This window comes from Erythrolamprus reginae, chromosome 11 (genome assembly GCF_031021105.1).
Source record: "Erythrolamprus reginae isolate rEryReg1 chromosome 11, rEryReg1.hap1, whole genome shotgun sequence".
In the NCBI taxonomy this organism is placed as follows: Eukaryota; Metazoa; Chordata; class Lepidosauria; order Squamata; family Dipsadidae; genus Erythrolamprus; species Erythrolamprus reginae.
The window spans coordinates 15,349,234-15,375,277 of record NC_091960.1 but is presented as its reverse complement, the minus strand read 5'-3'; the positions used below and the strand labels follow the sequence as shown (position 1 = coordinate 15,375,277).

The window sequence follows — 26,044 nt, the reverse complement described above, 5'->3', positions numbered from 1 at the left end:
AAAGTGTTGGGGGTTTGGGGATGACACTATGGAGTCCGGTAATGAGTTCCATGAGTAGCAACGTTGTGTGCACCTTCGGGTTTAGTCATGCAGGCCATACGACCTCGGAGACCTCTTTGGCTTTGAAATGGAGATGGGTACTGCCCTCTGGAGTCAGGAACAACTACCACATATGTGCAGAGGGAGCTGCTTTATCTTGGCCAATGAGTGCTGCAAGCTAACTCAGTGGCACCCGTAGCTGCGGCGAATCCCGTAGCGCACAGATAGGAGGTGGCGAAGGTGGTAGTGGTGGGGAGCAGGGGGAGGGGGCGGCAGCCAAATGGATCCGAGGCGTCCTTGGAGCTAGAATCAGGAGCTCTGAAACGGGCTGTTTGGTATTAAGTAGTAGTAAGATTGATTTAAAGAAGGCCAAATTAGAATAAAAGTTCAGGAGGGAATCCTGCCATGACTATCCTCTGAAGGATCCAGTTAGAATCTGGGAGTCTCAAGGTGGATCCTAGCAATTATTCAAATGAAACTGACTTGATCATCAAGATGATTGGTCGAGGTTGGTTCTGAATAGGATTTACTTTTGAGCATACCTATGTCAGGTTCCCATAGTATGGTTTGGATTTGGACTTTACATTGCTCAAAAAATATATAATGTTCAGAAGACAGCCTTGTAAGGAAAGTATTAAGAGATATGTTTGGTTCATTAAAGGAAACCAATCACAATGAGAAACAAGGTAATACTGTTAACTCTCACTAGAGCTAAGACTGGTTTAAATGAAGTTCTCTATATTAGCATATCATCTTGGTCTTTTCTGTCTAGCCCTGGAACCAACCTCAGCAAAAATAAACCCCCAAATTTGCCATTCATTATGTAACCAACATGCAACTTCCCCTGCATCTGAGTACTCATGCATTTTCTTTTAAATACTCCTTTCTGGATTTAAAAGTCAATACAAAACTTCTTTGAATGCTTAGGAATAAAACCAATATCCAAAATAGTATAGTGGATAGATTCACGTGTGACAATCCATATTCTGAATTATTGTGAGGCAGAATATTCGTTGTAACTTGCAAACTTAATTTATGGCTTCAGGTTATGGTTAAATCTACCTAAGGGTGTTTTAAGACTATAAGCCAACTATGTTTTATAGGAACCAAGCAACAGAATATCACCCCCGCCACTCCAAAAATGCCATTTCTTCAAAAAGCACTGCATAAGCACATGATGAAATCAGAAGGAAAGAGTCAGTCAGTCAGTTAGAATATTTTGTCCTGGTGCGCTATATTGAAAATACTCAAACAAAGCTCAAATCCAGATTCCAAAGTTCTGTATTTTTCAAAATAAAGATCACACATTGTTTAGAGACAATCTACACAAGAGTTACAAAAAATAGTTGCCCAGGCATAAGCATACACAGGTTTGTTAATTATACACATATGGTTACAAGTGTGCTCGCAAAAAGGTTCATTGGAAATATACACAAGGCTCTGTAAATGTACACCGTGTAGTGTTACAATTCTATATTCAAACAAGGAAAATTGACAGTATGTTACATTCACTTACAAGTAGACAAAATGCAAAATACAGTTTATCTTCTGTACAAAAAAGGCAAAGTGATTTCACACTTTACAAGGTGAGGGACTCTGATTGAAAAGGAATAAGGGGTGTGTCTTTTTTTAATTTTACTGCCACAAAATAAGTAAAACATTGCTTTTCTTTTTCAGAGTCAAATAAACACTATTTTTAACTGAATTGTTGTGTGTAACATTTAGAAAGGATTGCTACTCTCTTGACTAGGTGACAAATTAAAAAAAAACAAACCCAAGCATTTTTCTTTTAAACATTAACCAGGCTGTATAAAGAGAACATTTCCTTCCAAAGAAAAAAATTTACTTCTGGTTGAAATTACAATTTACAATATACAACACTATATGCTACGACCATAAAAGGGGTGAATATACACTGAAATGCACAGGTTTTGCTAATTTATTTTCTTACCAAAAATGGGTTTATGTTGATTCAAACTTCTCCACATTTACATTACAGAGGTTTACAAATGTACAATTGTACAATCAAAAGTATGTTCCACTACTAGGGTACATTATAGATACAGATTAGACATCAAAACAAGAAAATACTACAAATTTTTATATATGCAAAGTCTACACCAAGTATACACTATATATTTATAGAAGCAAGACCAAAGTTGAATTGGATTTTTTTCTACATGCTAAATAATTAAAAAAAATTGCCTCTGTGTTAACAGAAGAATTGTAGTAGGCAGTAACTACACACCAACCAGCTATTTAAAAAACTCTTGGTGTGTATGATTTTCCCCCAAAGTTGACTGCTAAGCTCAATTCTTTAGCACTTTGTACTATGAAAAAGGAATTTTTAAAAGTCTGTGAAACTTAAAAACTTACCTTAAATTGAAGCTTTAGCAAACTGATTTTTTAAATTTATAAACAGTGTTAAATGCAGATCGGCGCAATTTAACTAAAACTTCTCGAGTGTGGATTAAAAGAGAACAAAACAGTTGTTTCCAAAAAGCTCTCCTTTAAGGTAGAGGAGTTAAAAATGTTTTTTTTAATTTCATATTAGCCACTTGGAAAGTTTCCATATTTGAAATAGTTACATCAGTGAACAAAAATGTGGCTTTCCATGTACATCTGTTGCCTATGTACAAGAATTCTATACACCACTAAAACAGCAGGGCAATTTAAAAAAATAATTAGTACATGTTATGCAGGATAAAATTAAAGAAATTTACAAAGGGGGTTTTTTTCCTCTCCCCTCCTCTCCCACCTTTTTTCTGTTTAAAATTTGTTGACTAGTTTTATTTTATCGTTCTCATAATATCTATATGTTGTGCAACCATGAATATTTTTTCAAAGTATATATTAGAGCTTGACAGGTTGCTGGTTGTGAATTCCAGGTACTATGGTCACAAATTCTCTTCTGCAGCTCAATGTTTCAGATGATGCCGTTTGGTGGTCCACAAATAGGCCCAAGATCAACCCCGTTCTTCATGTAATACTTCTCCAGCTTCGCCAAGATGTGTTTCCCGTACGTGTATTTGCGGAGAGTGGCAATGTGAGGTCGGATCTAGGGGATGAGAGTACAGGAATTTAAGCACAAGTGGTTCACAAGTACATTCAGATATACAATATGTTGAATTAAATAGGATGATGAAACTTCAGATCTGGATACCATCCTGGATTACACAAGTGGACCTGAAATAAGTAGCCTGACAGAAAGTAATCAAGCTGCCAAAGTAGAGTGGATTTAATAGCAATAGCACTTAGACTTATATACCACTTCACAGTATTTGATAACTCTCTCTAAGCGTTTATAGAGTCAGCCTATTGCCCCCAACAATCTGGGCCTTCATTTTACCCACCCTGGAAGTATGGAAGGCTGAGTCAACCTTGAGCTTGGTGAGATTTGAAATTGCAAGCAGCCTGCAGGCAGCAGAAGTAGCCTGCAGTACTGCATTCTAACCACTGCGCCACTGCAGCTAATGCAAACTTTGAACTAGTCCAGGGATAGGTAAAGTTGGCTCTTCTATGACTTGTGGACTTCAACTCCCAGAATTCCTGAGTAGCATGATTGGCTCAGGAATTCTGGGAGTTGAAGTCCACAAGTCATAGAAGAGCCAACTTTGCCTACCCATGATCATTCTAGGCAATGAATGGCAACAGCCATTTCTACTTTCATACATACGGTGCCATGATGGGTGAATTCAGAGACCAATAAAACTAAGCCAAACTGGAGAGGGTTAACCTTGGAAACTTGGCTGAACTTGCAGATGCAAAACAAAGTTCTGACTAGCCAGTATTATGGAGAGAACCTGCATGCAATGATTTGTACTTCCTCTGAAATTTCCCCATGTTTTTCCAATTCCTTTAAGGATTTGGGGTCCTACCAAATAATGTATTTTAAAGTATATGTGACATCCAATTCCTTCATCATGGTTGTGCATTAAAATAGTGATCCCCAACCTTTCTGGCTTGGCCTGGGTGGGGCTGTGCACATGTGCACTCACCTGCTGCTTGTGTGGCCCTGTTCATAATAATAATAATAATAATAATAATAATAATAATAATAATAATAATAATAATAATAATAATAATTTATTAGATTTGTATGCCGCCCCTCTCTGAAGACTCGGGGCGGCTCACAACAATAATAAAAACAATATTATAGTAGAACAAATCTAATATTAAAAAACATATAAAACCCTATCATTATTTAAAAAACCAAACAACACATTCATACCAAACATAAAACAAAGTATAAAAGAGCCCGGGGGAAAGGTGTCTCAACACCCCCATGCCTGGCGGTATAAGTGAGTCTTGAGTAGTTTACGAAAGACAGGGAGGGTGAGGGCAATTCTAATCTCCGGGGGGAGTTGATTCCAGAGGGCCGGGGCCGCCACAGAGAAGGCTCTTCCCCTAGGGCCTGCCAAACGACATTGTTTAGTCGACAGGACCTGGAGAAGGCCAACTCTGTGGGACCTTATCGGTCGCTGGGATTCGTGCAGTAGCAGGCGGTTCCGGAGGTACTCTGGTCCAATGCCATGTAGGGCTTTAAAGGTCATAACCAACACATTGAATTGTGACCGGAAACTGATCGGCAGCCAATGCAAGCCACGGAGTGTTGTGGAAACGTGGGCGAATCTAGGAAGCCCCACGATGGCTCTCGCGGCTGCGTTCTGCACGATCTGAAGTTTCTGAACACTTTTCAAAGGTAGCCCCAAATGGGCAGCAACCCCCACTATTCAAGATGCTATCCTATAACAAAAACACAGAGATAGCTTTGATGCAGCTTCTGTTGTCCTGCTAAACAACTCTGAAGGGGAAATGCCATCTTTCAGGTCCTTAAAGTAGTTACCTTCAAAAAACGGCTTTCCGTGATTTTTGCACTGGCTGTATCCCAACCAAACAGAACAGGCAAATCCAGGCAATCGACTCACCTTGTGCATCACAATCTTCCTTTGGGCTGGCTCTGCCACATCAATCATTTTCTGTACCACGTAATTGGCATACTGATCTTTCATCATGGTGTATAAGGCACTGTGAGGGCCATCGTTCATAGTACACACCTCATCAATCAGCATGGCTCGTTCACTGCGAGAGGCATGCGTGACACATTTTTCCACGACATTGCTGTAAGCGAGTCAGAAAGGGTACCAGTTATTTGCTGGCATCCCAACAGGCATCCGCAACAATGGATTTTTGCAAAGTATTTCACGCATCTCTGAGTGTGGATACGCACATCCACAGAGGAAAGAATCATAAAACATTGGAACTGTTTTCCCCTTGTTACTATAAGAATGCACGCTGGGAAATTGAAATAAATGGGCAGGGCTGAGTTTTATCCTGAGATTGAGAGGCAGTGTCCTCTATAAACAAGATTTAAAATATGTTCAACTAATGTTGGCTCGTTGATATCAAGAGCAATGAGAAATAATGCACAGATACTACCTACATTAATCTCCCAAAACAACTGCTTTACAATACAGCAGTATTGTAGCAGTGATGGCAAACCTTTTTTTTGGCTCAGGTGCCAAAAGGGTGTGTGTGAGGGCGGTAGCGCACATGCCCACACCCATAATGTAATACCCTTGCCCCCCCCACACGAGGGCAACCTCTGCACTGCCTCCCCACGCATGCACACAACACCCCGTGCTGCCTCCCCCACACATTCGCACAGGCTTCATTGAAGCCTTTAGACTTCCAGTAGGTCCGTTGGACTAGTTTTTCACCATTCCCAGGGTTCAGGGAAGACTCCTGAAGCTTGGGGAAAGTGAAAAACAGACCAACGGGCCAACTGGAAGTTTGTTTCCAAACTTCCGATTGGGCCGTTGGGCTGTTTTTCGCCTTCCCCAGCGTTCAGGCAGCAGCTTTCCTGATGCCTAGGGAGAGCGAAAACAGCTGAAAAGAAGGCCAAAAATCAGCTGGCCAGCAAGCGCATGCGAGCTGGAGCTGATATGGGAGGGGAAAAGCCTCATATGCGCTCAGAGATGGCTCCGCGTGCCACCGGTGGCATGCATGCCGTAGGTTTGCCATCACTGATACAATATCCACCACTGATACCCATCTCCAACTTCTTCACCTACCCTTAAAAGGTATCCTGAATTGAAAATATAAAATAGTTGGTTGGACTAGAATGAAGATTGTGTTTCACACTGCACACTGCTTCATATCAACAGCAAAACTGCTCTTAGATATTCGTAGTTCATGAAGGAGTAACAACTTCATCTCTCTCTAGTATCTACATTACGCTAACACAGAAACTGCAACACAGAAGCTGCTCCAACTGGAATGAGATAATTCTTTGGTCTTGATTTGGAGGGACTTGTTGGTGCAATCATTGTTGACTCCCACAGATTTGAATTTCATATGAGAGCAGTACTGGACAAAACTAAGCAACACAGCACCAAGTGACAACCAAATCTTTCATCTTGGTCTGTTCCATGACCGCATTTGAACTCTGCTCATGCAGAATTCATGATTCCAGGACCATTTAGCTTCTCCCCACCTTCCCAATGCCACATTCTGCTGTATGTAAATCTGCCCAATAAAGAGATCTGAAAAATACATTTGCAGGATGGGAGTAAAACTAATAAATGTTTTATTATTATGAGGATTTCTGAAGCTTACCTCAGTCCCCCCCCCCCCCCTTACAGCTAATTATTTAGAAACAGACAGAAAAGGAATGTGATGATACCTGGCAAATTTGTGCTGACTCAGTACAAGCACGTTGCCTCTAATTTCTGCCACTATCTTGCTTTTATCTTCAGGTCGCCCATGTTCAAGTACATGTTGGATAACATAGTTCCCATACTGATCCTGTTTGAGTAAACAACGGGAGATTAAGTCTTAAAACCCTTTTTATGTTAAACATCCTTAAAACACAATTGTAATGACGCAGTACCATGAAATAAGCTGGGCTGTAATCAAATCAACTAACTACAATTCTGAAATGGAATACCAAAGCTATTGCCTTCTCATCGAATTCTTTCTGCGTCAAATGTGTACCCCAATTTTCCTCCAGGAACTTAACACAATGTATGCAATGCTTGTGCCCATTTTCCCTCACCAAAGCACGAGAGGTAGATTGGTGGGTTGAATAGGAGACCCAGTTAAGTTTCCTACTGCTAGTCTAACACCTTTAAGTCAATGTTTCTCAGCCTTGGCTATTTGAAGCTGCATGGGCTACAATTCACAGAATTCCCCAAGCAGCTAATGCTATGCTGGCTGGAGAATTCTGGAAGTTGAAATCCACACATCTTAAAATTGCCACGGAGATGAGAAACATTTAGTTCACGTTTAGCTACCACAATTGGGATCGACAACTAAGTAAGTGAAATCACAACTACGCTTATGATTTTACTTCAGCAATCCTACTGAGGTCATGCATGCAAGTACAGTAATACCTCGTCTTACGAACTTAATTGGTTCCCGGAGGAGGTTCGTAAGGCGAAAAGTTCATAAGACGAAACATTGTTTCCCATAGGAAACAATGTAAAATGAATTAATGCGTGCAAGAAAAAAACCCGCAAAAAACTGCCGCCGCCCGGCTGTCACCTTTTGAAACAGCCGTGCGTTTCTCAGCCTTCTCCCAATGCCAAACCAGGAAGTTCGGAAAAAGTTCGGGTTCGGGTGTCCGCCGAGAAGCCCCGCCGCCCGGCTGTCACCTTTTGAAACAGCCGGGGGGCTTCTCGGCGTCCTCCCGAACCCGAACGCCAAACCCGAACTTTTGCTGAACCTCCAGGTTTGGCATTCGGGAGGCCGCCGAGAAGCCCCACCGCCCGGCTGTCGACTTTTGAAATAGCTGGGGGGCTTCTCGGCGTTCTCCCGAATGCCGAACCTGGAAGTTCGGTAAAGTTCGGAAACGTGGCCGGCAAGGAAGGACATCATTGTGACGTCAAAGCTCTGCCCATGGAATTCCCTATTGGGATTCCCCATCTCCTTTCCAGCCTCCCGACCGGCCCGACAGCTCCGCGGCTCTTTTGAAAATCGAACACCCGGGCGGCGGGGCTTCTCAGCGTCCTCCTAAACCTGAACGCCGACCCCGAACTTTTGCCGAATTTCCGAGTCCGGCGTTCAGGAGAACGCCGAAAAGCCCCCCGGCTGTTTCAAAAGGCAACAGCCGGGCGGCGGGGCTTCTCGGCGGCCTCCCGAACGTCGAATCCAAAAGTTCAGCAAAAGTTCGAGTTTGGCGTTCGGGTTCAGGAGGACGCCGAGTGACAGCCGGGCGGCGGGGCTTCTCGGCGGCCACCCGAACCCAAACTTTTGCCGAACTTCCGGGTTCGGCATTTGGGCGGCGGGTTCGTAAGACGGAAAAAGTTCAGAAGAAGAGGCAAAAAATTTCCGAACCCCGGGTTCATATCTTGGATTGTTCGTATGGCGAGGGGTTCGTATTACGAGGTACCACTGTATTGGTAAGTTAACTTTTTCATTACTACTGTAACTATGACTGGTCACTAAGCAGGGCAGTTGCTAAACAAGGACCATCCATATACACTGTACTTTCTACTGTTCTGCAATCTGGTTATCTTCTGGAGGTGGGGAGTTGAACTCTCAAGATTTGCCCCACCTGGTATCGTCATCGCTGAGCTTTCTGAAAGCCAATCACCTGTCTGGAGAATATCCCAATACCAATTTACCAATGCGCAATTTCCTTTATGATTTGGCAGATTACCTGCACAAGCTGTTCTGTGTGCTGATGAAGCTCTTCCAGGATAGGGAGGGTCTGTTCAGGTAGACAGTGTTCAAGGATCCTCTGAATGACCCGGCAGCCATAGGGATGGGTTGACAAGGCAAACACCTGAGTTCAACAGACAGAGGTGAGGACAGGGTAAAAATCCTTATTCAGAACAGCCTGAATTTAAAAAACAAACAAACAAAAAAACAACAGGCAATGTAGCATGTAATTATTATTTTTTAAATACTCGCTAGTTATCACTCACTGCCGGGCTCCAAAAACTGTGAAACTGAATTCTTTGTACATTTTAAAACTCGATGTTAAGATCGATGGTGACATGGAAGAAAAATGGTCATTTGAGCTTTCAAAACGTCCTCTTGAACTACCTTGTTTTCCTGCCGTTCTGGAAAAGAGAAGGTAGCCTTGGCCTACTGCATGCGGGATTATGTGAACGCAGCAATGCTTTTAGCTTTCTGCACATGACTTCTTGGCTCTTCACACCCTAAAATCCTGCTGAAGGATTCAAATACTTCTTTTTCCCAAACTCGCCGTTCTTTATAGAGAGATAGATTCCCACAGGATTCTTTTGACTTTCAATCCCTTCCTAAAACGTAGCTCATTTTTATGATTTTTACTTTTCAGCTCTGTAATTTCAGTCCGAGTGCATACACAATTTGCTCAGTGACTTTGGGAAAATATTTGGAATTTAAACAACGCAAGGCAGGAATGTGGATACAGGGTACATGGTTGTTAGGGATTGCCATTGTAAACTGCATATTGTACACTTGTACCAAACTTGTACTTAAAGAGTTAGTGTGCACTTAAAGGGTTAACTTGTACTTGAAGAGTTAATATTCAAGGCTGTTTCGTCACTTCCTCATTGAAGCTATAAAAGCTCATTATTTTGCTCAGTCATTTCCTTTTTACTTTTGCCTGAGAGAAGGGGGAGTTGTGTATAAGCTTCGTGCTTATTATCTTCTTGTATAAGCTTTGTGCTTATTATCTATATTGCATGTTTATTATCTATACAGTGATCCCTCGAGTATCGCGAGGGTTACGTTCCAAGACCCCTCGCGATACTCGATTTTTCGCGATATAGTGGTGCGGAAGTAAAAACACCATCCGCGCATGCGCGCCCTTTTTCCATGGCCGCGCATGTGCAGATGGTGGAGTTTGCGTGGGCGGCGGGGAAGACCCAGGGAAGGTTTCTTCGGCCACCCAGCAGCTGATCTGCTCGGCAGCGCCGCAGCAGCGAGGAGCCGAAGATCGGGGTTTCCCCTTTGCGTGGGCGGCGGGGAAGACCCAGGGAAGGTTTCTTCGGCCGCCCAGCAGCTGATCTGCTCGGCAGCGCCGCAGCAGCGAGGAGCCGAAGATCGGGGTTTCCCTGCCGCCCACGCAAAGGGGAAACCCCGATCTTCGGCTCCTCGCTGCCGCCGCGCTGCTGAGCAGATCAGCTGCTGGGCGGCCGAAGAAACCTTCCCTGGGTCTTCCCCGCCGTCCAGGCAAAGGGGAAACCCCGATCTTCAGCTCCTCGCTGCTGCCCGCCTGCCGCTCGCCCGCCCGCCCGCCGCTCGAGAGCAAGAGGGGGAGAGATAGAGAAAGAGAGAGAAGGAAAGAAAGAGATGAGAGAGGGAGGAAGAGAGTGTGAGAGAGGAAGAAGCAAGAGAGAGAAAGAGAGAGAGAAAGAAAGATGAGAAAGGAAGAGAGTGACGTCATCGGGTGGGAAAATCGCTAGCGTTTCGCGAAGATCGAGATCGCGAAAATCGAGGGATCACTGTATTGTATTTTGCTTTGTGCTAATCTTGTAATTGCTCAATGCGTATTATTCTGTATTTACTGGATTGTTTATATTGTGTTTATATGTAAATAATACTTATTTAACTAAGTCTGTGTCTTGGCTTTATCACACATCCACGCTCTGTTAAAATTCTCTGCTCGGTGTTGTCGAACGTTCATAGCCTAACCGAGACAAGCCAACAGTAGAGATGCACATCCAGACCCACACACACAGGTCTGAAAAAATTTTCATCTTACTTTGTTATTTGCTTCTTCCGACACTTTCCCAGCTATTCTGTATGAAACAATATACATATATTTGTGGAAAAACAATGCTAATAGCGTCCCCAGTCAGCAATGGGGGGCAGGGCAGGGCAATGGGCTACTGGAGAGCAGCAAAGAGCACAGACCAGATCACTAAGTGTAGCTTTTCAAGGAAACAAAGCATTTAAATGATCTGGTATCTGATCATCATCCTGCCACTTAATTAAAGATACAGTGCCAAAAATTAACTCCTTCTGTCCTGCTGTTTTACATCAATTTCCCCACCCCCTAATGTCTGCATACATTTTCTGTCAAATATGCACACAAACACCTCCTTACCTGCCCCTTGAATGCATCAATTATAAACTGCAGGGATTGTGGCTGCACACATTCAATGCATTTTTGCACAACATGATTTCCATTCTGGTCTTTTACACATTTCAAGACGTGGCCATCCAGTTCTCGGACCATCTCGTTCTATGGAAGAAGGGACAGAGAAACAAAGAGAAAGCACCACCAGAACCACAGACACCAAACACTGTAAGAACCTGGCCTTACGAACCAGCTAAGATGATTCTTCTCCCTAAACTCTCAAGCACTGAGCAGCAAGATTCTCAGGGATCTTGCGCAAAATGAAGCTTCTCCCATCTCCTGTTTCTGGTAACCAGGAATTGAATTGCTTGTGCAAGCAAATTAAAATTCAGCATGGTTCTGGAAATGACATGATATTGCTCCGATCACCCAAGTGTTTGGTTCATAAATATTTCCATTTCAAGCTTAAAATGAGATGGTTTCAAACTCTTCTAGAATAATCAGAAGAGTATCCAAACAGCAGTTTGAGCTTGGAACAGAGTATTTCAAATTCAGGATGTCTTTGAGTTCAAAAGATTTTGCACCTGTGCTTGCTTGATACCAAGAGTAGATTTTGCTGAATGAGGGGGCATATGGGCTACCTCAAAAGAAAAATGTCCCAACTGCAACTCCTCTTAGCTAGCAATCACTGCTCTCTCCCCACCTCCTACAGAAAATAGCAGAGCAAACACTGCAAAAAAACCCTTTTATTGTTTTCTTCACTATCTTTATGCCAAATATGATCTGGGGAAGCATGCACATAGCATCCCCTTGCCCACCAACACCTAGCCTTGGGCTCCCCAAAAGTCTTTTGCTATTTGTACACGTACACAGGCCACAGAATAGATACACCACAACCACTAAAAGGAGAAGGGGGGGGGACCACAAAGACAAAACTTAAGGTGATTTAATTTAAAAGGAAAGGAAACACGGACATGTAACATCGAGAGATAAAATTAAAATGGAAACTTACAATTACCTGCTGGTCTGGGGGAATAAACTCAAGTGCTTTTTGTATAACTCGGCAGCCATACATCTGCAAGGCCAGGGAGAGGACGTGGCCACGGATACGTTCTGCTAAAGCCAGCTTCTGTTCTAGGCTGCCAAACTAGAAGCAATGACAACAGTTACAAGACATATGTCAGAGTTTATCAAAACCCGTCAGAGCAAGTTAAAAACCACTTAATTTATAATGTGTTTAAATGGCCAAAATTTTGCAAGACTGCCAAATCATAAGAGGTTTCTGCATTTCTCACATGAGATTTCACAAAGTGACATCATTGTGACTGAATGAGATTAGGGGTGGGAAGGAAACAGTGATGTTCACCTGAAGAATTTGCCAACTCTGAATCATTCTGCTTAATTTGCAGTGAAGCCAAATGGAAACAATACCTTCTCTGGAAATAGCACTGTAAACAGGACTCACCTCAAAAAATTTCTGGATTACATAATTTCCAAACACATCAACCATCAACTGATAGGCTGCCTGTAAGATTTCATTGAAGACAAGCTGTCTTTCAGCTGGGGTGGCACGTTCCAGTTTAAGCTGAATAAACCTGGGGAGGGTACAATTAAACAAGAAATGTGTATGGCTGATGATGATGTATAGTAATACCTCGTCTTCCGAACTTAATTGGTTCCGGAAGTAGGTTCGTAAGGCGAAAAGTTCGTAAGATGAAACATTGTTTCCCATAGGAAACAATGTAAAAGCGATTAATGCGTGCAAAAAGAAAAAAAATCGCAAAATGGCTGTCCGCTGGGCGGCGCCGCCCGGCTGTCACCTTTTAAAACAGCCAGGGGGCTTCTTGCCGTTCTCCTGAACGCCGAACCTGGAAGTTCGGGTTCGGGTTCCGGAGGCCGCCGAGAAGCGCCCGGCTGTTTCAGAAGGTTACAGCCGGGCGGCACCGCTCAGCGGAGCGCCGTTTTTGCGATCAGCGGCGGCATTTTCGGCCGATCTGGAGGCTGGAAAGGAGGTAGGGAATCCCAATAGGGAATTCCATGGGCGGAGCTTTGACGTCACGAAGACGTCCAACCGGTCTAAAAGGTTTTTAAAGATGACAGCTGGGCGGCGGCACCCAGTGGAGCACCGTTATGTGATCTGCAGTGGGTTCGTAAGCTGAAAAAAGTTCGTAAGAAGAGGCAAAAAATTTCCAAACCCCGGGTTCATATCACGAGGGGTTCGTATCACGAGAGGTTCGTATCATGAGGTACCACTGTATTTGTTTGAAACTTGAAAATTATGGAAGTAAGATAACTGTGCCTAGCCTTTATTTGTCTGACATGAGCCAAATAAAAAACAGATTTTCTACTAGATTAATTTACCCATTACCCTCCAGCCAGCAATTCCCTAATGATTGTAACTCAAAATAAGCATAAATTCAATGATACCAATTGCTACTGGCATGCTGAAGCACATAACCCTTTTTACACAAAAATAACCCTTTCTGTCTTTGCCTCGGGACATCTCCTAGAACAAGAGCTTTTAGAAACAAGTGGCTCCTAGAGGCTGAGGGCTTTCCTCTATGGAAATGGTAGAGTTAAACACTCTTCAGATTTTAAAGTTAGCAATAGCAATAGCATTTAGACTTACATACCTCTTCATAGTGCTTTTACAGCCCTCTCTAAACAGTTTACAGAGTCAGCCTATTGCCTCCAACAATCTGGGTCCTCATTTTGTCCCTTGGAAGGGTGGAAGGCTGAGTCAACCTCGAGCTGGTGAGATTTGAATGGCCCGAACTGCAGCTAGCAGTCAGCTGAAATAGCCTGCAGTGCTGCACTCTAACCACTGTGCCACCTCGGCTCCTTAAAGTTGTTTTAAGAATCTGCTCTTTAGGCAACCTTTCAGACATTTTTACGGGCTTTCGGTTGCCAGTCCGTTATACTATACTATCCCTTAAAGAAACCACTTCTAAACATTGATAGGAATGAACTCTCTCAGCCACATGCCAATCCTGAAGGCTTTTAATGACCTCCCCAGTCTTCAAATATATTTTTTTAATGTGAAAATAGGATAAAACATGCAGTTTTATTAGCCACATTTCAGCCAGCTTTTTAAGGGGGGGGGGGGAGGTGTCAGTTTCTTAGCCCTGGGAAGAACACAATGGCAAACCACTTCTGAAAAAAATTGCCAAGAATAGTATGGATTTAGTCATTTAGTTGCCAGGAGTGAAGCCTGACTCCAATGGACCAAAACAACCCCCCCCCCCCCAATATAAATAGGAATATATGCTAATCTGATTGTCAGCATTCAAATCAATACCAGAAAAGAAAGCAGAACTCCGAGGCAGGTAGATTCCTTAAAGAACAGTTTATTTGATACATCATATTGGCACAAGTGTAAAGACTGACTCTGAAAGTTCCCTGTGGTTTTCCACCTAAATTTGATTGACAGACTCAGCCCTCGAGGTGATTGGATGAGGAGAACCCTATCTGAATGCTAGCTACAACCCACATGGAAAAAGTGAAGGTTCCCCCTTCCCCCATGTCCAATAGAGGTGCTGGCTAGTTGCTCGGTTACTCCATTCCTCCTCTCCCCTGTACCTGTTGGAATGTCCTTGGTTCCTACAGGAAAACGTTTTTTAAAAATTACAAACCTGCAGCTGTCTATTCCAACACCCCCTCCCCAATCCCGGTCTCCTCTTCTGCCTTGTGGCAACCTGAAGCCTCAAAGATGGCCTCAGCCAGATTCGCTTCAGGGTTGACACTGACTTTGCAGGGCTCCATCATGTCCTACAGAATCAAACGCTATGCTTGGCCAGGAGGGGGGGGGAAATTCGTGCACTCTTTTCTACCTCTGCTGGTTCTCCCCACTCACCTTGATCCATGTTGATCCTGGGAAAATTCCATAATGTGACCAGCAATCTCTCTCAACTGCAGGTTCGGGTACCGGTTATTACGGAAGTCTTCGAGCAGCCTGCTGCGGCCGGAGGGCATGACATCGGACATCCCGTAGCGCAAACGCGAGGAGGGGAAGAGGGTGCTGCTGGGACTGAAGAGACTGGAAGCGCTGCTTGCACTCCGGTACTTGGCTTCGGCTCCAGGGGCAGCGGAGATATAACGACCACTTCCGTTTGTGAGACCTCCTGCAAGAATTTTTTTATTGGAAAAAAATTTGTTAAAATACCAGAGGTAGCTTACTTGGGCAATAAGAATGCCTCAAGCTGCAAACACATGGAGTCATCCCCCCCCCCCCCAGGCTGCAACTGAAGTGGGACAGGCTTTTAATTGGGGGGGGAGGGAGTGTACATGTGATCATTTAGTGGTTGAGTTTAGCCATAAATCCCACGAAATCCCACGAATCCCAGCGGCCGATAAGGTCCCACAGAGTTGGCCTTCTCCGGGTCCCGGCGACCAAACGTTGTTTGGCGGGCCCCAGGGGAAGAGCCTTCTCTGTGGCGGCCCCGGCCTTCTGGAATCAACGGCCCCCACCCTCCTTGTCTTTCGCAAATTACTCAAGACCCACCTTTGTCGCCAGGCATGGGGGAGTTAGGATATTTATTATTTAGATTTGTATTTATTATTTAGATTTGTATGCCGCCCCTCCCCTAGGCCATTACAAGTTATGTATGGTATGTTTGTGTGTATGTTTGGTTTTTATAATAAGGGTTTTTAGTTGTTTCATTAAATTGGATTGTTACATGTTGTTTTTTATCATTGTTGTTAGCCGCCCCGAGTCTGTGGACAGGGGCGGCGTACAAATCAAATTAATAATAATAATAATAATAATAATAATAATAATAATGATGATGATGATGATGATGATGATGATGATGGTAAGCTGTGGTTTCCATGTTCTTTCAACCTTCGCCCTTTCTTTACCACAAAGATGATTAGTCAGTTTCTACTATCATCATGTCTGGACAACTGAATGGAGCTAGCAGAGTGTTTTAATGGCCAAGTGTCCTTCCTGACCCAATGCGGAGTTTTGTTCAGCAGATATATTCTCAGTGTGCCCAAAGAGAGAAATATCTGCCTCTAGCTAGGATTGAACTCACACCCTCCTGATTGTGGGGCGAGAGCTCCACCTCTAGGCCACTGCACCACTCTAGTCAGTTTCTATATCCCACTTTAAGTCTCCAGTGGGTGAGGGCTAAAATGAGGCAGCCCTCTCCGTACAAGAAAGCACCCCCAGAGAAAGCCGAGCCTCTACCACACCTTTGCTGACCACAGAAGCAGATGAGTAGTTTTTGCTTTCTCAGAAAAACCATAATCGGGAGGGATCACTTAGCAACAACATAACTTTGTTGCTGCTTAAAGAAAAAGCTGCTAGAGATTTCAAGCTTAATGGTATGCAAGCACATAAATTCTACTTCGATTGCCACTGGTGATACTTATTGGAACATCTTATGTATTATCTTATTCTTCTCCACCTTTCTATTAGCTAGCATGTGCTCTTGGAAAAGTGTTCGGTGCAGATTCCCTAGAAGATGTGCCTCCATTAATACACCTGGGTGTGAAATTATGTTATCTGTGATCTACAGGTGTGCAAACCTATCAAGAGCCAAACGTGGAATAATCCTGGATCCAGCACACTTTTGGATATAGTGTTCCCTCGATTTTCGCGGGGGATGCATTCCGAGACCGCCCGCGGAAGTCGAATTTCCGCGAAGTAGAGATGCGGAAGTAAATACACAATTTTTGGCTATGGACAGTATCACAAGCCATCCCATAACACTTTAAACCTCTAAATTACCATTTCCCATTCCCTTAACAACCATTTACTCACCATTATTACTGGTACTCACCATTGAATAAGATACTTACTGATCCTGATATTTATAAAAATAATTATTTATTAAAAATAATTATTTTTTTTGTTATTTATTTGCAAAAATTATTAGTTTGGCGATGATGAATGACATCATTGGGCAGGAAAAACCGTGGTATAGGGAAAAAACCGCAAAGTATTTTTTTTAATTAATATTTTTTGAAAAACCGTGGTATAGGCTATTCGCAAAGTTCGAACCCGTGAAAATCGAGGGAACACTGTACAGTCACTCTGTTACAGAGACTGTATCATGCGTGAAGATGATAGATCATCTTTCAAACTAAGAAAAGGGCTGAGGTCAAAAGCCAGTAAGGGGGAAAGCTCCTGGCTAACGAGACTAAAAGGATAACAGCTTAATGACCTAGCATTCACAAAAGGAACATTGCCAATATTGGGATTCTGCTGGTATTTCTAGTTGAGAGATATTAAAAGCAGCTTCATAAGGACTACAGATCATTTATAAAATAGAAGTCTTCTGAACTTCTTTAACTGAGGAAAGTAGTTATGTTTTGCAGAGCGGGGGTTTCAAGAAGGAAATATCCTAGCTAGTTCAGATTCAGGACTTTTGAGGCCCTGTCACATTTGCAAGACCAACCAACGAAGCCATTTAGCATAACAGTAGATTAAAAATTGTATCCTTCCAATATTTTGAATTAGCTGTCCTACAATGTCAGTCAAGCCATCTGGAGCAGTGTTTCCCAACCTTGGCCACTTGAAGATATTTGGACTTCCCCAGCCAGCGAATGTTGGCTGGGGAATTCTGGGAGTTGAAGTCCAAATATCTTCAAGTGGCCAAGGTTGGGAAACACTGATCTGGAGGATTGCAAGTTTCCTGCATGGACTGGCCCAGATGAGAAACAATGAGCAGCCACCGCTTCAACCAAGATGCCAATTTAGCCTGTGAGAGCAACAGCGTCCTTACTTACCAAGGTTTAAGCTTGAAGAGGAGCCATGAGAAGACAAAGATGGTGGAGGAGTCTGAGAATGGCCAGGTCCTTGACTAGGCAAAGGCATGCCTACCGGACCCGGTGAAGAGGAAAATCCAAGGCCATTATAAAAGCTATGTCCTATAGGAGTCAAATTGCTGGATGTCCTCTTGTAGAGATCAGTGCTGCCTGTGAGGGAATCTCGGCGAGAACCGCTGCCTGTGTTGGAATTGGCAACTGAAACAGAAAGGAAAGGAAGTGTGGAGTCAAAGGTTTCATCGGTAAGGAAAGGAGGACACGGAGGAGGAGGAGGAATACGGGTGAGTCTAATTATCAAAGCAAAACTGAAAGATTGAGAATTATTTCCAAATGCTACTAGAATTCTTTCAAATTAACAAATGGGAATGACAAGAAGGTATCCAAACTTCAAACAGCATTCTCAACATTAAATAATTTTAAAATATTTTTTTTTAAATCCCAAAAACTCTTGTAATCAAAATTTTGTAAAATCTTGTCTGGAATGCCAGCATCCTGCTTTACACATCATTTTAATTTTCTCACCCCAGATATCCAGAATTGAGAGGTCAAATTACTGAAAAGGATATGACATTTCTCGGAGATTAAATATTTTCTCAGCAACTTTCTCAGCAATTGAGCCAAAGACCAGTGAGAGATGGTATTGAGATTCAGAGCGCGCAACAAAACTTACTGGGGAACCTTGGATTAGTCACAATTTTAATGCAATATTTTTGAGATGTTTAAATAGAAGGGATGGGATGTCCTCATTCATTTAGAGCAGAGGTCTCCAAACTTGACAACTTTAAGACTTATGGACTTCAACTCCCAGAATTCTCCAGCCAGCATAGCTGGCTGGAGAATTCTGGGAATTGAAGTCCACAAGTCTTAAAGTTGCCTAGCTTGGGGGTCCCTGATTTAGAGTGAGGACAGAGATTTTTATTTTTCTTTCTTTCCTTTTTTTTGCTGGATCTGCTTTCCTGGGACCCAGTTTTGGCTGAAGAAAACCGACTCGACATGGCTACTGGCTGATACAGTGATCTAGATGAGCCGAGGTGGCGCAGTAGGTAGAGTGCTGTACTGTAGGCCACTGAAGCTGACTGTAGATCTGCAGGTCAGCGGTTCAAATCTCATCACCGGCTCAAGGTTGACTCAGCCTTCCATCCTTGCGAGGTGGGTAAAATGAGGACCCGGATTGTGGGGGCAACAGGCTGGCTCTGTTAAAAAGTGCTATTGCTAACATGTTGTGAACTGCCCTGAGTCTAAGGAGAAGGGCGGCATAAAAATCAAATAAATAAATGAGATTCTGCCTTCCTGAGGCTGCAACAAAAAGGAGGATGTTGGCCAGCAAAAAATGGAATTCCAGAAAAAAACCTCCCCAAATGTTGCAAAACAACCAAAAAAACCCTGTAAAGGTCTGGAACTCCATTGAACTGGAGCAAGAAAAACAAAATTCCATCATGATTCCCCCAAGGGTGGGACTGAATGAGAGCTTCACCTGATGAGAAGTGTATCTGGTTAAGACCAAGGCCCCTTCTCCATCGTGAGTGAAGCCATCATTCAGGATGGGATGTACCAAGGCCACAAAATCCCCTGGGTGGGCTCGTTGTAAGATCAATTGAGTGAGACTCCTCATGAACTAGTTGCAGTACCCTACAGCCAAAGGGCTGCGTCAGGTGATGCGAACTTGTTTATCTTTTAGTGACGGATGAACTGAGACAGGGAAGACCATATTGTTGCTCGACAAACCTCCACCAGTGGAGCGTGGGTTGCCCAGGCTGCCGATTAGCTGCAGTGTGCGTGAAATAGGCTGTGATACCAGGTGGCCACGACAGAGCCTGGAGCTCGTACGCTTTTCCAATACAGTGATCCCCCGGTTATTGCGTCCCCGACCATTGCGAACGGGCTACATCGCGATTTTTCAACCCGGAAGTAAAAACACCATCTGCGCATGTGCGCCCTTTTTTCCTATGGCCACGCATGCGTAGATGGTGTTCCCCGCCGGGCAGATCAGCTGCTGGGCGGCTTCCCTGGGTCTTTCCCCTCTTGCTGGCGGGAGGGCGAGAAGCCCCCCCCAGCACCCGCTCGCCCTCCGTTCGCCCGCCCTTCGCCCGGCCACCCGCCATTTGCTCGCTGCTCGCCCGGCCACCCGGGTTCGTTTGGCTTCGGGACTCAGTTGGGAAGCGGCACGGGTGTTTTAAAAGGTCTCCGCCGGCATGGGGGGCTTCTTAGCACCCCCCCAAACCCGGGTTGGGGGTTGGGGGGGTGGTAGGAAGCCCCCCATGCCGGCGGAGACCTTTTAAAACACCCGTGCCGCTTCCCAGCTGAGTCCTCAAGCCAAGCGCAGAAGTTAGCCTTGAATCCCTTTGAATCCCGCCGCTTCTGCTGGATACGGGCGATGGGCGGGGCGAGCTGCCACAGCCCCTGGCTTCCGCGCCGCTCGTCCCACCCACCGCCCATATCCAGCAGAAGCTGCTGGATTCAAAGTGCTGGGGTGGGGGGCTGTCGGGACACCCCCCACCCCAGCACTTTGAATCCCGCCGCTTCTGCTGGATACGGGCAATGGGGGGGCGAGCTGCCACAGCCCCTGGCTTCCGCGCCGCTCGTCCCACCCACCGCCCGTATCCAGCAGAAGCTGCTGGATTCAAAGTGCTGGGGTGGGGGGCTGTCGGGACAAGCCGCGCACAAAGGCCGAGGCGAGGCTGAGCAGGAGGAGAAGCCAACCAGCGAGGCGGTGGGCTGGGAGCCGCAGGTGAAAGGAGCTCGGGCATCGGAGCGCGGCGCCAGGCATTGTTCTCCGGACCCCGCCCGCTCAGCCCCGCGGCGGCCCTTTCCCTCTCCAGGCTGCAGGCGGGGTCCGGAGAACAATGCCCGAGCTCCTTTCGCCTGCGGCTCCCAGCCCACCGCCTGTCTCCTGCTGCCCGGTTTAGCCAGGACACGAGCGGCGAAATGACTTGGAGGAATGTGAAGCTGAAACCGGCCGGTTTCAGCTTCACATTCCTCCAAGTCATTTCGCCGCTCGTGTCCTGGCTAAACCGGGCAACAGGAGACAGGCTTTGAGTTTTTGGCTGCGGGGGGAGAAGTAGGACTTTCCTAACTCCCTCGCCCCGCAGCCAAAACTCAAAGCCTGTCTCCTGCTGCCCGGTTTAGCCAGGACACGAGCGGCGAAGTGACTTGGAGGAATGGGAAGTCCAAATCGGCCGGTTTCAGCTTCACATTCCTCCAAGTCATTTTGCACCCCCAACCCAACCCGGGTTTGGGGGGGTGCTAGCGAGCCCCCCATGTCGGCGGGGACGTTTTAAAACACCCGCGCGGCTTTCCAATGAGTCCCGAAGACAAACGTCAAACTTCCCCGTTTGTCTTCGGGACTCATTGGAAAGCCGCGCGGGTGTTTTAAAACGTCCCCGCCGACATGGGGGGCTCGCTAGCACCCCCCCAAACCTGGGTTGGGGGTTCGGGGGGGTGCTAGCGAGCCCCCCATGTCGGCGGCGATGTTTTAAAACAGCCGCGCCGCCCCCAATCTTCGGCTCCTCGCTAGCGCTGCGGAAGTTAAAAACACCATCTGCACATGCGCAGATGGTGTTTTTACTTCCGCAGCGCTACTTCGCAAAAACCCACTCGTTGCGGGGGGTCCTGGAACGGAACCCTCGCAACGAGCGGGGGATCACTGTACTTCCATAAATCCAGTGTCCGATGGTTGTGGAGGACATCTTTTGACCCAAGGAACGAGGCAAGAAGGCCACTCAAAAAGCCTCCATCCTGCAGAACTGTCAAGTCCGATCAATGTATATGCACAAGGTTCTGTGGCAAGAAGTGGTTTTCACATGCACTGGAGGGGGCGTGGCTTTGCATGCTGTCTGCATCCCGCAGATGGGGCTTCTCTTGTTTGTGCAGCCTGGTTTCTGGCATGCTGCAGCCCTGGGCCAGTCCCTGGACCCCTGTCCTAAAGGATCTTTGCTGGATCTACTGTATTTTTCGGTGTATAAGACGCACCTTTTTCCTCCCTAAAAGAGGCTGATAATTAGGGTGCGTCTTATACTCTGAATGTAGCTTTTTTTCCCCAGCCCTAACTAGCGGCATACAAATCTAAATAATAAATAAATAAATAAATAAATAAATAAATAAATGGCTGCTAATGATCGTCCCAGTTCTTACATTGCAGGCTCTTTCATTGTTTCTCTCTGTGAAGAATGTTTTCCAAGCCCTAAGTCTTTGCAGGGTTTTTTCCATTACTCTAACTTGCTCCAAATAAATTTCTTTCCAGCCCTAGCCAGATGCTAACAATGTCCCCAGCTTTTACCGGCTTGCAAGCAATTTCATTGTTGCTTTCTGTGAAGAATGTTTTCCAAGCCCTAAGCCTTTGCAGGGTTTTTTTCCATTACTCTAACTTGCTCTGAAGAAGTTTTTTCCCAGCCCTAACCAGGTGATAACAATGTCCCCAGCTTTTACCGGCTTGCAAGCCCTTTCATTGATACTCTCTGAGAAGAAGAATGTTTTCCAACCCCTAAGTCTTTGCAGGTTTTTTCCATTGCTCTACTTGCTTCGACTGTTTCTTTCTAAGTGCTAATGATGTTCCCAGCTCTTATTGGCTTGGAAACTCTTTTCATTGTTACTGTCTCAGAATAAAGTTTTTTTAAGCCCTTAACCAGTGAGAAAATAATGTGCTGAAGCTGACCAGACTAAGGACGCTAGCCAGGTGAATACCCGGTAAGCAGATTCTTTCCCTTATTTTCCTCCCCCAAAACTAAGGTGCGTCTTATACTCTGAAAAATACGGTATTCGGAAATGGGAGCTTTATTCAGAACTGACCTACATTCGTATTCCCTCCCTACTGACGGAAGACATCAATGCCCATGGTTTCTTTACTTCAGCAGAGTTGCTGCTCCTACCTGCTGTTCCGAAGCCTCCCAGCGCAGACCCCAGAGTAGCACCAAGGGAACTGCTGCTCCCAAAGCCGAGGGAAGTGTTGGCAGGCTGGGCAGAGCCCTGAGAAAAGAGCGAGCTGCTCTGCGAATTGCTTGTGAGGGAATTGTTGCCGTAGAAGGAGCTGGAGGCCAAGTTGCTGGTGGGCTGTTGCTGCGGCTGAGGCTGTTGAGTCCCGAGAGGTCGAAATGGTCCACTGGTCGTTCCTGCGAGGCCACCAGCAGCACCGTTTGCTGAAGCTGCAGCAGCTGCAACCGCTATCACAGAGAAAGAAGGCGGGTGGGGGTGGGAATAACAAGTCAAAGGATGGAAGACCTCACACGGCCTGAATCAATACAGCGTTTATTTTACAGAATGCCATCTATCCAAATTCATCTCCAGGAAAGGCCATCGATCATTTTTATGCATCATTTGGACCAGCAATTTCTAAACTGTTGGGAGAACAGGATTAGTTGTAACACCCTGGCAAATCAAATTAAACCATGGCAAATTGCCATGATAGCAGTTTTCCACGTACAAACAGGAAAGTACTGGGTACTCTAGAATTTCTTACATATAAACCAGGAATCTTGCTTTAAAACAAGCTCTTTTACCTTGCTAAAACAAAGCATAAAACAGTTGCCTGGTTGATATGTAATATTAAACCACAGTAGGAAAAATTAGCACAATGTGATTTGCAAACCTGCCTTCCCTTAGTATCTTAGCATTATGTACAAATCTAGCCACGGTGGCTTATTTAAGAAACACTCAATTTTTTTCAATTGAAAAAACTTAGGTATGTGCGAATACAGGCAATTGAAGCTTGGAAGATGGCACATTCAACATTTAACTAAAATTCCTGCTTTATGTGTTACAACCCAAGATTCACATGCATTGAAACAAAATGCTAGTTAGGTGTGCATGGGAAAATTAGTAGGGAAGGATGCCTGGGCCCAGTTCACTACATGGGGATTGAACCTTCTTGCTCACGAATAGACATGGCATGGGGGAACTGAGACATCTCCCCTGGGGCTATACAGTTTATGCATGGTATGTTTGTGTGTATGTTTTCTTTTTAATAAGGGATTTTAATGACTTTTAATTATTAGATTTGTTATCTATTGTGTTATTATTGTTGTGAGCCACCCCGAGTCTACAGAGAGGGGCAGCATAAAAATCTAATAAATTGAATTGAATTGAATTTGTCTTTGGAACAAACTTCCAGCAGACGTGGTAGATAAATCCCCAGTAACTGAATTTAAACATGCCTGGGATAAACATATATCCATCCTAAGATAAAATACAGAAAATAGTATAAGGACAGACTAGATTGACCATGAGGTCTTTTTCTGCCGTCAGACTTCTATGTTTCTATGTTTCTATGTTTAACATACTGAAAAATGTATTTCATGTTTTCTCTGGACTTGAACTCATATGCAACCATCAATTTTACCTCTGGATTTTGATACCTATTGTATCTACCATGTTTCCCCAAAAATAAGACCCAGACTTTTTGTGTGTGTGTGTGTGCCTCCAAAAGGGGCATTAGGTCTTTTTGGGGGGGATATCTTCCACTGTCTCACTTTGCAGCAGCCGCACCGACAGCCTTGCCCTAGTAGGACCATATGGATTCAGGAAGGGCCTCTGCAGCCAACAAACAAGCTCCGGATTGATGCACCTGGTGACTCCCAGCATCTGTTTCACTATCAGAGGCCTTCAGGAAAGGATGGTGAAACAGAAGCCAGGGGGCCCCATGCGCATCAATCCGGAACTCATTTCTCAGTTGCAGGCGCCTTTCTAAAAGACCTCTTAAGGTGAAATGGAGGATGGGGGGAACGTACCCAAGCAGTGGCAAGTGGCCACAGAAGTGGGACGGCAAGGCGAGGCAGGTGTCAGGCACGGGAGGTGTCTCTCTCTCTCTCTCTCTCTCACACACACACACACACACACACACGTCCCCACCTTAGCTTAATTTTTATCCATGCGCCTAGCCTTACCTCGTGCAAGCAGGTGGAACGAAGTGGGTATGGTCTTAACTAGGGCTTATTTTGAGTACAGGGCCTATATTGGGTGCACATGTAAAAATCAAGCTAGGTCTGCTTTTCCAGATAGGCCTTGTTTTAAGGGAAACACGGTGACAGTTTCATAAAGCTGCTAAAAATGATTGTGCATCCGATCGCTGTGTTCCCACAGAGGCTATCTAAGCAAATCTTGCCTGCTTGTGCAGCTGAGGAACTGATGATGACAGGAGCAGGAGCTACCAGTCGTACCGGAGCTCCAAGGCCATTCCGTGCCCCTGTATTCACCACAAGAGCACCTGTTTGGTCATAATAGGCAGCAGGAGCCAGGACTGGATAACCTATGAAGACAGATGAGAACATTATAAGGAGTCTTCTTTACAATGCTCTTTTTTGGGTTGCCCCACTCTGAACCCCTCTGCTCTTCTGGAAATCCTAAGCTCCTACCTGGCATTCCTGCTGCCAGCCCCTGCCCGAAAGCAAGGGCCGAATTCACTGCTGCTGCAGCCACTAAAGGGTCTGTTTGCTGGCCCTGTTGGTTCTGATTTGGGGTCAAAGGGCGCTGGTTGGCTCCTCCCCGGAGAACCTTGGAGAAAAGCAAGTAGGTACAATCAAGCAACATGGTACAATTTTCACAGAATATCCTTTTTTATTTGTTACATCTATCCTAAAACACCTCCACTGAATGTCATATATGCAAAATCAAAAAAGGACCGTTGCTTTTCCCCCCCGTAGAACAGGAAATATAAACGTTGGGCTCTAAGAAACATTGTTTGGTCAGTCAAAATCTCCATATTCTTTTATAAAAACATCCATTTCCTCAATTGCTCTTCACTGTTTCTCCTAGATTCCAATGATGGTTCCATCATGACACTATATCTTTGTTCTGGTCTATTGCCTCCCAGCCTTCTAAGAATCTCACTGGAACTATAGGTTAGGCTTATGGCTACAACTCTGCTTCCAAGCATGCCACATCTGAGGGCTGTTTTTCTAAAAGAATGTTTAGAAAAATCAGTAGGGGTGGAGAACATGCCAGGCTGCGAAGGAAATGTTGCTAAGGGACCACATAAGGGCTGGCTTTCAAGAGCAGAACCTATTGTCTGGAATGGCCTTCCATGAAAAATCAAGACTTGCCTCCTTCTTGATTTCATTCAGAAAAAAAATTAAACACGGAGTTTCCTTTATGGAGCATTTGTAGCCCAAAATGACACCACTGATATGTATACAAGGATTTCCATGGCCGAGTATAATTAACTGAACATAATACTCATCATTATCCTTGATTGGCCTTAATGGATTGTTGCAAGAAATACAAGGAATA

The 26,044-nt window shown here is 44.9% G+C and overlaps 1 protein-coding gene across 19 annotated transcripts in view; it reads right to left on the bottom strand.

Moving 5' to 3' along the window:
- Nucleotides 1-1,302: 1,302 nt before the first annotated feature.
- The window catches only part of PUM1 (pumilio RNA binding family member 1), a 78,258-nt gene continuing 53,516 nt past the window's right edge, over nt 1,303-26,044 (bottom strand). For 12 of the 19 annotated variants that reach the window (XM_070764331.1, XM_070764332.1, XM_070764320.1 and 9 more), the window contains 12 exons: nt 25,171-25,309; nt 24,921-25,064; nt 22,693-22,983; nt 17,789-18,025; nt 14,910-15,177; nt 12,522-12,651; nt 12,069-12,203; nt 11,084-11,221; nt 8,702-8,827; nt 6,725-6,846; nt 4,968-5,160; nt 1,303-3,097 (listed from right to left, as the gene is read on the bottom strand). In XM_070764331.1, coding sequence (XP_070620432.1) covers nt 2,966-3,097; nt 4,968-5,160; nt 6,725-6,846; nt 8,702-8,827; nt 11,084-11,221; nt 12,069-12,203; nt 12,522-12,651; nt 14,910-15,177; nt 17,789-18,025; nt 22,693-22,983; nt 24,921-25,064; nt 25,171-25,309 — 2,055 coding nt within the window. In that variant the 3' untranslated portion in view covers nt 1,303-2,965. Of the gene's footprint in view, nt 3,098-4,967; nt 5,161-6,724; nt 6,847-8,701; nt 8,828-11,083; nt 11,222-12,068; nt 12,204-12,521; nt 12,652-14,387; nt 14,657-14,909; nt 15,178-17,788; nt 18,026-22,692; nt 22,984-24,920; nt 25,065-25,170; nt 25,310-26,044 lie in introns of those variants that run through there. The other 7 variants (XM_070764336.1, XM_070764322.1, XM_070764326.1 and 4 more) reach the window with 2 other exon arrangements.